The sequence below is a fragment of the Odontomachus brunneus genome, unplaced genomic scaffold, assembly GCF_010583005.1.
Source record: "Odontomachus brunneus isolate Ranch 3 - 2012 unplaced genomic scaffold, Obru_v1 Obru_scaffold_101, whole genome shotgun sequence".
In the NCBI taxonomy this organism is placed as follows: domain Eukaryota; kingdom Metazoa; phylum Arthropoda; class Insecta; order Hymenoptera; family Formicidae; genus Odontomachus; species Odontomachus brunneus.
The window spans coordinates 431,009-444,948 of NW_022639551.1; the positions used below are offsets into that span (position 1 = coordinate 431,009).

Below are 13,940 nucleotides of genomic sequence, written 5' to 3' on the forward strand. Positions count from 1 at the left end.
TCTCTCTCTCTCTCTCTCTCTCTTTCTCCCTCTGCCTCTCCATGTGTATGCATGTGTATGTATGCGCGTGCTCTCGGATGCGCGCTCGCGATTTCCACGACGCGAATTTCATGAAACTCGCAAAGTGATTATCCGGATCCCCTCGTGTGTCGCGCGTCGTCGTAGAAGTCAAAGAAGCATTGACGCGGCTATATAACTTTGGAGGATCACCTCGGCTTGATTTATCGCTCGTCGCGAGCGTGTACGGAGCATGAGAATGAGGTCATACGCGTTAAATGTGTCCAGACGGCGCATTAAAATTACGACAGCTCGTGTATCGAACGGCCGACGATACTGATTTGTAATAAGGTATCGCTGATTGCAGGTACGAGAGGCTCCTCAGGCGGGCGAAGACGGAGGACCTGACCGAGATCTCGGGGATCGGCTGCCTGTATCAGAGTGGCGTGGACCGACAGGGTCGGCCGGTGATCGTTTTCGTCGGCAAATGGTTCCCAGCCAGCAAAATCAATTTGGACAAGGTACAGTGATTGGTCGCGCATTTCTCATCGCGCTCCTTTCCACACACTGACAAGGTTAATTTCTCACCAAAAGTTATAGTTGTCTTTGACGTCAGTCGTATCTCCTTGTGTGTTGATCCTACAAAAAAGTGGTAAGGTAAAAGTACTTGCATTACTGCCTGGACACATAACTCCAGACATTCTTATCGTTTTGGTCTAAATGCGAATATTTAAACTTTTAACATTGAATATGCATACATACGTCAAATGTATACGTATATTTTATGTTGAAAGTTTAAATATTCGTACTTGGAGATTAAACCATAAGATTGTCCAGAGTTACGTGTGCATTGATACTTTAATCTTAAAGAGATACTGAAGTAAATAACGAACTACAAAAATATCGATAACGTAAATGCGATCATACTATTCTTTTCGTATTTCTTGTACATATAGATCTTGTTTAAATGTGTTCTACTTGACTTTAAATTAATAAATAAATTATATTATATTAATATTAAATAAATTGCTCTGCTTTGTTCATGCTAGCAAGAAACATAAACATAATCACGCATATATAGGAATATTTCTGCAAACCTCTCGTTTATTTTTGAGCTTCTAAATTCAGTTGTAAAGAAATGTTTCTTCAAATGCTACGGAATTTTTGTATCAATAAAATAAATATTTACATCAGCTAACAGCTCGAGATGTCAATTTAAAAATTGTTTGTCGTTTTCGTGATGTATTGAGCAATGCTCCAATCTATTATTGCACGTGCTTTCAACGTGTAAAAACTCTTGCAATTCTGTGCAACCAATACGACGTAAACTTTGCAGAAAAAAGTCAATATTTGTCGGTAATTTTTCTCAAATATTGCATCCCTTTAATACATAGAAAAAAAACATATAGTTGTATTAACGTGAAGTTTGATGACAATAAACAAATCAACACACTTTTGTTGAAGGATACAGAATTTTTTATTTTTACGATCCTTTTGTTCTAAGAATCAAAAATTCCGTTTCCTTCAGCAAGAAAGCGTTGATTAACCAAATTCATTAACCAAATTCCACGTTAATACTTTTTTCCTGTATAACAATGTGCATATAAAATATTATCATGGTGACACTGTAGTAACATTTACTACAAAAATGGTTTTCTTGATTCTAATTTTTTCGCTATGTGATTATAGTCACAAATACCAAACACCTTTCTCTCAGTCCGCGGGAAAATGTTCTCTTAAATCAGCAAAATAAGTCGACAACACGCCGCACTTGGAATAAACGTTCTTTATTCCACGGTGATGTTATTGAAACTAATACTTGAGTTATTAAAACAATATATGATGTATTGATTTCAATAATATCGCTATTGTATCACACAAGAAGACTTATTCCAAAATTACAGCGTTGTTTACTAATTCTATCGATTCAACAACATCTTTTCCATGTGCCAACGTCAATTAAACCTTAATATGAGTCTCATCCTTTGTCTGAAGTGAGTTCTCAAAGGTCAAGTTTAATCGACTTTGGTGGAAACAGGCGTTGATGTTGTTGACTAAGGCCAAGTTTTTTCCACAACATCAGTTTAATTTTAACTACCGGTTAAATTCCAATAGTGATTGGTTAATTCTGACTAACTCTCCTTAATGTCAAATGCGATTGATCAAATCCAATAGAATAACCAGTTAAATTAATTGAGCCTAAGATACACGCGCCGCTCGAATGTAAAAAATCTGCGCCGTTTAACGCGACGAGATATAATATAAACGTCGCAAGCATTCTACGTCGATTATCATTTTACGAGCACATCTGTCGTAAACATTAGTTAAACATAGGACACGCGAGTACGCAAACATGAGTGTATCACCGAGATTAGAGCGCAACATATGGACGCTTCCTGTCGGCGTTGGACGAAAAATGGAAATCCCACTCGCGCGTCACATCCCAGTGAACACCGACTAGCAGTAACATAACTTCAATATTATGATTTCACATACGATCTTGCGAGCGTAACATAACATATGTTGTATGTAATAACAGTTACATTGTTGAGTGGAAAATTCTGTTTCATTTTCTATCCGAGTGTCCGTTGAACTACACGAATATAACGAGAATAATCCGCAAATTTATCGCGCGCGCTTTGGTTCAACTAATTGTAAATATATTAAAATGTTTGCACGCTACAAAAGAGAGCGTCTGTCAGACGACATTTAAAAGTACAAGCAGAGTTACGAAATAGATCAACTGGTCGAGGATATTTGTATTTTTATGTAATATACATGAGCGAGATTAACACAATTATATTTATCAATTATATATGGCACTATAAAATTCAATATGAAAATTATTGAAATCGTCCGTGATTGACACAGACAACTCTAGGCGACTAAACGACCTAAAAGTTTCTGGACATATAATATAATTATTAAATAGTTTGAAAATATATAAAGAATAAAAAATATATGTCTTTTTGGAGAGAATCTGTGTTGCAATAATTCGGGCTGATAAGCTTGATACATAATAAATACAGGATTATTTAGAACCCTAAACATCAAAAACCATATTATGTAAACCGTAAATATAGATAAATTTTACTCAGCATATTTTCATTTGCTCATAACTTCCGTCAAAATAATTCAATGCTTTTCTTTCTTAATCGGTGCAGAAAATGAATTTATTCATGAAGAATGACTTATTAATGTTTTTGTGATTTATTGACGTTGAAAAAGATTATAATAAACAACAAAACGCATATTTTTAGAAACGGTAACGTTTGAAATGTTGGTCTGGGCAAATTTTCTAGGTTAATCCTGACTGTAACACCAAGCGTGATCCAGACGTATTTAAATTTCACATTTAAAAATAAAAAAGCGCCAAGTCTGTGCGCTCCATTGCCCAAACAAAATTGAAACATAAAATTAAAATGAATCACTTAATCCCGACAACAAGTTTCATTCTAACTTTCAAAAATTTCTTCAAAATGATGCATGAGATCCACGTCAAAAGTAAAATAAAAATGAGAACAATGATTGCAGGTAATTCCACAAATTTAGCTGTCTATTTTTGGTAATATAGATCCGATCTATAAATAAAGCGTGTTACCGCTAGGATTCAGCAAAATCTGAAATTACAACACTGATGTAATGTCACTGTTGGTTGGTGTTTACTGAGATAGCGAGTATCTGTGCGAGTTCTATTTATTCTCGAGCAAATACCGAACGGCCGAGCTATCGATCGCCGCGTGTATAGTAATTTCGGCCGACCATGAAAATGCGATCGCAATCGTTTTCGCGGATCGCCCGCCGGTGTAGTTTTCAAATGTAATCGAAGATCGTTCACGTTCTACGACGGTGCAGCACAATGTCGTTCTTATAGCCACTCTCGACTGTCCTTTGCGATGTCATCGATTCGTCTGGCTCTCGCAGGGTAGAAAAAGGTGGGATATTCTCCTAGCGTGCAATTATCCTCGCTCCCCTCCGATACTTTGCTGGACGGTAACCTTTTGTCGTATTCATGCGTACACTCGCACTCGTTTCTTTTTCCATTCCTCCCTCTTTATCGCAACATCTCTGTGGCCGAGACTTTAATGCGATTTAATATACGCTCAAAAAGATGGTCTTACAGTTATCGCGAAAATTATCTACACGGAAAAAAAAATGTGCTAATATATGGACAACTAAAAATATTAACTGCAGGAGCAAATTTTCTTGCTTTCATAGTAAAAGTTATTTAGTTATGATAGCTAAACAATTTGCTAATATATGGACAACTAAAAATATTAACTGCAGGAGCAGATTTTCTTGCTTTCATAGTAAAAGTTATTTAGTTATGATAGCTAAACAATTTGCTAATATATGGACAACTAAAAATATTAACTGCAGGAGCAGATTTTCTTGCTTTCATAGTAAAAGTTATTTAGTTATGATAGCTAAACAATTTGCTAATATATGGACAACTAAAAATATTAACTGCAGGAGCAAATTTTCTTGCTTTCATAGTAAAAGTTATTTAGTTATGATAGCTAAACAATTTGCTAATATATATATTAGCAAATCTTTTAATAATATGAATAATATATGAATAATATATATATTAGAATAATATATATATGAATAATATATATATTAGCAAATCTTTTAGCTATATTAGCAAATCTTTTAATAATATGAATAATATATGAATAATATATATATTAGAATAATATATATATAAATAATATATATATTAGCAAATCTTTTAGCTATCACAACTAAATAATTTTTACTATGAAAGCAAAAAAATTTGTTCCTGTAGTTAATATTTTTAGTTGTCCATATATTAGCAAATCTTTCAGTTATCGCAATTAAATAATTTTTACTATGAAAGCAAAAAAATTTGTTCCTGTAGTTAATATTTTTAGTTGTCCATATATTAGCAAATCTTTCAGTTATCGCAATTAAATAATTTTTACTATGAAAGCAAAAAAATTTGTTCCTGTAGTTAATATTTTTAGTTGTCCATATATTAGCAAATCTTTCAGTTATCGCAATTAAATAATTTTTACTATGAAAGCAAAAAAATTTGTTCCTGTAGTTAATATTTTTAGTTGTCCATATATTAGCAAATCTTTTTTTCCGTGCAGATATGAAAAATTACACGGAAAAAAATAATTTGCTAGCTCAGCAAATTTTCTAGCAAAATCTTTTCGTTATTATATAGACAGCAAAAAGATTTGCTAAGAGTACTAATCACTATTTGCTGGATATAATTTATTGAATCTACGTTTTGCTTCGATAACAAATAAATCTGCTAAGAATACATTATTTTCCATCAATAGCAAATTAACGTGATTCTTAGGATAAATACACTCAACAAATTTTTTCTATCCTGGCAACGAAACTACTTCTGTTCTGATAACGAATAATTTAAAAAATTAGTTATGTCAACAAAATTTTTTTGATGTCACTACGAATATGCAATAACAACGACGATTTTGCTAAAAGAGCAAAATTATTTTTCTTCGTGTAGCTAAGATAGATTAGCTAAGATAGATTAGCTAAGATGACTGACTGACTGACTGCGATATCGCATATACGTTTTGTATTTAATCAATACAGATAGCAGAGACAGAATTTCTATCTGAATTATTTGTGAAATTTAGCAAGAAATTCTCTTTACGACGCTCATCCAGGTTAAAGTCTGTGACACTTCTTACTGGCTATGGTAGACAAGAAAACTAGCGTCCAGAGACAAACGAATGTATAATCCTCACACTCACCTAAATTTGCTCGCAGACATTACTAGAATGGTACCGCTATAAATTCTACCACAGACATTTTTCTAGCAGATACAAAGAGCAGCGATAAATTTTAACTGTAATATTTAAGCTTCATTTACAATGTGCTCTTTGCTTCCTTTTTTGTTTTCTAACTTTTTCTAACTCAAGGCTTCAGGTTTGAGTTAGAAAGAGACAAAGAGATCAAGCTTTAAAACTCTACCTACACGCAAATTTTCTTGCTTTTATAGTAAAAATTATTTAATTGTGATAACTGAAAGATTTGCTAATATATATATTTATTAGCTATAATGATAATATATATATTGCTATAAAGAAAATTTGCTCCTGCAGTTAATATTTTAAGTCGTCCATATATTAGCAAATCTTTTTTTCCGTGTAAGTCAGCGAAATACAGATAGCAGAGACAGAATTTCTATCTGAATTATTTGTGAAATTTAGCAAGAAATTCTCTTTACGACGCTCATCCAGATTAAAGTCTCACACTTCTTACTGGCTATGGTAGACAAGAAAACTAGCGTCCAGAGACAAACGAATGTATAATCCTCACACTCACCTTTTTTTTGAATGCACGTTTTATCGAACTTCCAGCCGCGCTTTTCTTCGATTCGAAGACGACTTTATCGACTTCCCGCACGCGGAAACTGCGCCGACACATTATCGCGGTGTCACTCATGCTTATTATACGTTGACGATACGTCCGCGTCGTTTACAAAAGAACGGACTCTTGAACGAGCATCCTCGATCACTCGGCGTCAATCTTCGCGCCGCTCGCACCATCGTGCCGTTTCCTTTTTCCACCAGGCCTCATCCTTACCACCTCGCTAGTCGGAGGAGCGCACATATACATAGAGGGATACACCGGCGGGTGGCAAATCGATATTTACACGTCCAGAAATAGACCGACCGCGGAACGACTCCCCATAAGGAGGGCGAGCAGATTGCAACGTCGTCGCGACAAAGCGCACACCCATCCTCAATGAAACTTCCTCACCCGCGTCGCCTTCTAACCCATTTGCGCGCCCCTCCGTCGACGTGAGTTGTTCGCGATTACACCGCGCGCCCCTAATCGTTGATATGGCGGAGAAAAAGTTGCAACACTTCTCTTCACAGTGGAGAAAAAGTTGCAACATTTCTCTTTCCTTTTTTCAATGAATATTGCAGCGCATTCGTGCTTGAAAGGAGCTTTCTTTTTTTTTTTTAGTAATTCTGAAGAGAAAAATATTCACGTTCTAAAAAGGTCATCGAGCTAAACGTGCTGCCCTTTTTCTGACTGACTGTATATACATGACGAACGCGCACGATAACGATCGGTGATCGCGGAGCCTCGAGAGAAAAGCGGATTAGAAGAATAAAACGCGAGGCCTTTATCCTCTTGCAGGAAATTAACCCTCACATGACGCGTTTTTCATCCACGCTTATTTAAATTCCGCAAAAGTGCTAATGAAGATCGTAATGAAAAATTGTAAATATATGTTCCAATCTGTAGAATAGAATTATGTGTAGAAATGACCGCAAATTTTTACGTATTTTATTGTATTGCAGGTATAAAGAGAAATGTGAATTTACATAGAAATTTATAACTTTTCTGAAGATGAACTTAAAAAATTAACATTCAATTAATATTAAATTAACACTTTAGGATTTTCTAATCAATCTTTAAGAAATCTTTAATAAATTTTTAAGAAAAAAAAAGTATTGCATATTTTAATTCGTCAAGAAGTGTAATTATTTAGGTATGCGAAAATATATCATTTTTTATAAAAAAAAATACATCAAAAAGTTAATAAAATCATTAATAGTTTCAAGTTTTTGCGACATTAATTTGTTATGTAATGCGAATTTTATTAAAATTAATACAAAGATTAGTTATATCTGAATCTTTTTCTTTTTGTTTGTGATTAAAGTTTAACGATATAGAATCCTTGATTACATATAATACAGCCAAAAATAAATAAGCTATTTATATAAAACTTTTCTTATATATTATATTTAATGTAAAGAACCAAAATATAATGAAAAATAAACCTATAGAAATTTTGCGTTTTTGTTATGTGACAAGCCATTGAAATATGATTAAACCTCAATAACGTTGAGATCTTATATTTCCACCTACTATAATTTTTTTTTAGCGCATAAACCGAATGTTCTCATTCCACTAGTTTGTAGGTGATTTAAAATTAAAAAATCGGGATCAAAAAAATGATCCCAATATGCCAGATTAAGATTAATCAAGTGTTATTAGAAAATAAAGTTCCAAACTATCAAAATTAATAGTCATTATCAACGGGCTCTCTCTTGCGCATTAATTATATTATTTATTATTGTTATTTATTAATTATATTATTAATTATATTATTGCTTACTGTGAATGACTCTCAATTTTGACAGTTTGGTAAGCTCCCAACATTATTCCATTCATTTCGTGCACACAACTGTATTTATTCAATTCATTAAAAACGAAGAAAAATCAAACAATTCTGCTCTCTTTGTTCCGTGCTATAGACAAGACTTTGTGCAAACTTTATGAAACCCGCAACTTCTACACGACTCTCGAGTTAAGAAAACGATACTTGCCGCGTAAAAACACGCGCAACTTCTGTAATCATTACTGTGTATGTAACATGTGTACGCCGGGAAAACGTCATTTGACAGCCGACGAGATTTACATTATTCAAAATCCTTCGCAACCTTTGCCCCTCGTGACCCATATCTGTCGCTAATTTCCCGTATCGTATTCTACATTTTGCGACCGTCGTGAAAATATTTTCAGCTTCGTTCGTGCGTCATTTTTTTATTGCAGCTATCGATTCGCCATCGTGTATTGTCGCTGTGTGGCGGCGACCTAGAACACATCCCGCTGCTTGAAGTTTATTCGAGACAGAAACATCAACGTCTTTGAGCCGCGTGTAGAATCTGTCGGTGTAGCCAAAAATACACGTCGCCATGTAGCAGCTGTTCAAATAACTTCGCGTACTACGTCATATTTCGAGGCGCGTGTTGTGAGACGCAGTTTTTCATGACGCGGTGTATTATCTATGTGTTATCAAGATGTGTCGCGTCTGTCAAAAGTGCTTTCTTCATTTCTGCTCTGCTCTGATGTTGTCGCACGTTCCTCGAGCCGCTCTTGCAATGAAACACTTACGCTCAATCAGTAGTTTAATACTACAATTCTAAGCGGAATTGTAATTCGTAAATCTCGTAACTTGTTCTCGTAAAATTCGTAAGAACTTATGATTTACACATGATTTTCGTAAGAACTAGATTTACAATTCTATGCGATATCATATGTCGTACAATCACTTGTAAATCGTAGAAATTTACGAGTAATTGTACGACATATGATATTGCATAGAATTGTAAATCTACTCATAAGTTCTTATGTATTTTACGAGAACAAGTTACGAGACTTACGATTCTGTTTAGAATTACAGCATAAGTCTCATATATTGAATACTTGAAATACTTGAAATATATGCTTGAAAACTTTCTCAACAAAGTCTGGGTTGAGAAAACTTTCTCAACCCAGACAACAAAATGTCTAAAAACGGAACATCGTCTTAAAGATGATCTTTAAGATATCTTCCAGGCGATTTACGTATAAATGTCTTTAAGACGCCTTAAAGATTATTTTTAAGATGTCTTATGTCCCGATTTTAGACATTATGTTGCCTGGGTACTGACTTCTTTCTTCAAAGAAAGTTGGCGAACGGTAGTGCGTGATTCTTCGCCAATCTTTTTCAATTAATAACTTTAAAATATGGTTATTGGTGCAAGACTTTTAGTGCAGGACAAATAGTGCAGGACTTTTCTGTTCAATTTGACTTAACATATAAACATACTTACCATCGTACTCTGCATCATATTCTGCGACTACTCGTCGTATATTTTTTAATTAATAACTTTAATTAGTAACTCTCTAATCAAAATTTTACGTGACTGTTTGCAGAACGATATAAGAATTTTTTATTCAGTTCCTCCTAACATGTACACGAGAATTGTCGTCGTCAAACACCTTACATAAGATCTATATGCATAAGAAATACGAGAAAGAAAACCTAATCATGTCAATGCTTATCTGATATGACATTTTGACGATCGCATCTACGTTATCGACATTTTTAGAGTTCATTATTTACTCTGGCATCTTCTTAATAATCGTTATTTGAAACTTATCTCCAGTGAGACATTCAAATTTGAATTTAAGTTAATATTAATAGTTAATTAATAGCTTACTAATAGTTATCATCTGAAATTTATCTAATGTGAGATGCTGAAATTTTTCTTCAAAATTAGATCCTAACTTTTTAGTGGATTTGTAATTGCGACTTAACTCTTTCTGAAAAATTCAGATCTAACTCTAAATTCAAATCAGAGTCTCCTACTTGAGATAATTTTAATGTTACGGCTATTAATGTGGATCAAAAGCCCGTATTAATAGTTATCATTAGTTAATAATCAATAGTTATCGTTGCATTGTTATTTATAAAATATTTGCATATAAATATCTACATATTAATAATCATAGTGGATTTGTGATATACATTTATATCTATAATCACGACTCAACTATAACTTTCAATTAACTCTGAATTCAAATTTGAATATCTCGAGGTCTTAAATCTCCATATCAATAGTCATTATTTGAAATTTCTCTCAAATGAGATATTCAGATTTAAGTTCAAAGTTAGATGAGAGTTAAATTTAAATTTTCAATTGAATCACGACTGCAAATATAATGTTAGATAAGTCATATAATTGAATTGAAAAAAACTTGGATCTAATTCTGAATAAAAATCCGAGTATCTCACGTGAGACTTTAAGAAACGACTATTAATACAGGCCTTAGACTTATGTTAATAATCGTTACTTGAAACTCAAATGAGATATTAAGATTTGAGTTTAAAAATGTGAGTTTTTAGCTATGAATCGCGATTACAAATCTAATGTTGCATATATTGTAGAATTCAAATAAAAAAACTCAAATCAAACTTTAAATTTAGATTTGAGTATGACGTGAGATAAGATTTAACAGTGACAACTATTGACTATTAATGTGTAAATATTTATATGCAAATATTTCATGAATAACAATGCAACGATAACTATCGATTGTTAACTAATGATAACTATTAATTTAATCCACATTAATAGCCGTAACATTAAAATTATTTCAAGTAGAAGACTCTGATTTGAACATAGAGTTAGATCTGAATTTTCTAGTCGCAATTACAAATGCAATGTCACGTTTTGTAAAATATTGAACCGAATAATTCAGATCTAACTCTAAATTCAAATCCGAATCTCACGCGAATTTCAAGTATAACTTTTAATATGGACTTTGGAATTGCGAGTGTTTCAGTTGAATCGCGATTGCAAATACAATGTCATGTCGTACATTTCAAACAAAAACTCAGATCTAAATACAAATTCAATTCTAAGTATGTCACTTGAGGCAAGTTTCAAGTAACGACTATTTACAGAGGTCGAAATGCACGACAATCAGAGATCAATCATGTGTCTTTAGGGTCTCGATGCAGATAATAATGCATTTTGTTATTAAAGAGACATTAATATCATTTCACCTTGGCATCAACCAATCGATGAGCCCGAAGCTCTTGCTTCCCGTCAACTAAATGTCAACGAATATCGATAACAGTTGCTTCGAAGACGGAAAAAGTCGGCCTTTTTTTCACTTCTGCGAGGTAACGGACGGTAATGACGCTGATGTTTATGCAGAAATTGCACAATGACATCACTTGGACAATCATAGGCGGACACGCATAGTTGCACCGCGTGAGGATATACGCGAAATAATGCCGAAGCGCGTAACCGCAACGTCCGACAGTATCACTTTATTCCGGAATTCGATCGGTCTTGTGTCGACGCAAAGTTGACACAGTCAAACATGATAGCTTTGATACTGCGCAAATCTATGTGCATTCAAAATTATGCAAATGTTTCTGGCATTTCATGAATAATAATACAACGATGTTCATCAATTTGAACAGTGTCGAGTTATAATCATTTAATACGCGAAGAAAATATATAGAAAAAATTTATTTATTCTTGTCAAAATCCTGTAACTTAATCGCGTAAACAGAAGTACATCTTTCAATAAATGATGCAATTTCCAAAATCTGTTTGATTTTGAAATCGTAAATTCTATATGGAAAAAATATTACATTAAAATTATATATTTTTTACAATGTTTTTATTAAGCAGGACTATACTGAAGTTGTAGTTAAAATTATTATAGAAATAATAATTTTGACGATCCGTCTGATATACAATATAAAATTACAACAAAATTTTTATGATTTTAACAATACAGAATTATAAACGAAATTATTAAATATTTGTCTAAAAATGTTATGCACGTTTAACTTTTTACTACAAAATTATTGTAAATATATTATTATAAATTATATATATAGCAAATGATTCTGTCACTACAATTATAGTAATTATTTTAATCTTTTTTATATTATATATCAGACGAATCGTCAAAATTATTATTTCTATAGTAATTTTAACTACAACTTCAGTATAGTCCAGCTTAATAAAATCATTGTAAAAAATATATAATTTTAATATAATACTTATCGTATATTTTTTCCATATAAAATTTACGATTTCAAAATATATACAAATATATAACAAACTTTATATATAAATATATAACAAACAGATTTCAAAAATTGCATTATTCATTGAAAGATGTATTTCTGTTTACACGATTAAATTACAGAATTCAGACAGGAATAAAAATTAAATAAATCCTAGGAAGTTATAAAAAGTTGTACATTAATAGCAGTATGAGTTTTTTTGTTATGTATGTCTATTAACAATATCTTAGTATAAAAAAATAAAATTTTATAGTGAATACCAACATCAATATGTCCATTTCAATTCTGTTCTGCAAAATTAACACAGTGATGTTAATATTCACTATAAAATCTCTTTTTTTTTGTATATACCAAGATATTGTGTTAATATATACATACATAACAAAAAAGTCATACTCTTATTAATTTACAATTTTTTACAACTCTCCAGATTTTTTAGAAAATTTTCACTCCTGTCATGATTCTGCAACTTTTTGAACTGAGGTAAAGCTCTGCTCTGTAGCCTAATTTCTTATCGCGAGGCACTGTGCCGGGCTTACAGCGCGCTCAGGTCACCGTGGGTTCATCGATCGCGCCACGAAACTCGAAACATTGTACTCGTCCTCGAACTTTCAGTGTCTCGCGTAAGGTGACCGATAAAATCACATTGGGAAATCGCGACGTCACTTCTACGGGAATAATATCGGCCAGGAATATACACACAATTTTCACACACTCAACGACGACGTCACACATCCTGCCGCATATATCGTCGCAGAGATTCCATCGATCCCGGGAATATTTACGCAGCATTTATTTTAGGACGTATATTTACCCCTGTTTTTCCCTCGTTTACTTTAACAGCGCATTTTTTACACAGCATGGACGGTTAACGTGGTTTAAAGGAGGTATAGCTAAGCTGTCCCTCCTTTTAAATTCTATTTTGTAAGACAGAAACGAAGATAGTGTATAGAAAAGACCGGGGTTGGATGCACCATATATTTCAGAATTTCCAAGTTATTTTCTTAGTCAACAAATTGTTGTGACTAATTGTGCGAACACGATAGAGACAGCCTTCTTCTATATATTAATACCTGCCACGATTCTGTTAACCGTATATTTTGTTTTGTAATAACTAATATACAAACATGCGGCAACATGGCTATCTTATTTTAGTATCGGGTGCAATTTAGTATAGTATAGGATAAAAAAAGCTACATATAAAATATGTATCCTGATTAGTAGTTTCGAGGTCCCCACGAGAGGTCTCCACAGTCCTCCTGTGATCCTTTAATTATGGGCTAATTTTTCCACCCATATGTTCAATTTCAATCATTCGCTTAACTTTATTCGTTTACGATGAAAAATATTAATACAAAATTTTGAGAGGCACAAAACTTTACTTTGGTATACTACTAAATCCAGTGTTTTCTTATTTTTTAACTATAATATTATTGCTATTTTAATGAAACTTAAGGAAAAATATCTATGTCCAACTTAGCACATACCGTTTAAAAACATGTAGAAAACATTTTACGAACAGTTATGAAATGGTTTAGAA

At 32.9% G+C, this 13,940-nt stretch overlaps 1 protein-coding gene across 5 annotated transcripts in view; it reads left to right on the forward strand.

The window, feature by feature from the left end:
• LOC116848849 (protein GDAP2 homolog) overlaps positions 1–13,940 on the forward strand; it is a 72,390-nt gene that overhangs the window by 46,781 nt on the left and 11,669 nt on the right. For all 5 annotated transcript variants that reach the window (XM_032825387.1, XM_032825389.1, XM_032825386.1 and 2 more), the window contains one exon: positions 365–518. In XM_032825387.1, coding sequence (XP_032681278.1) covers positions 365–518 — 154 coding nt within the window. The remainder of the gene's footprint in view (positions 1–364; positions 519–13,940) is intronic.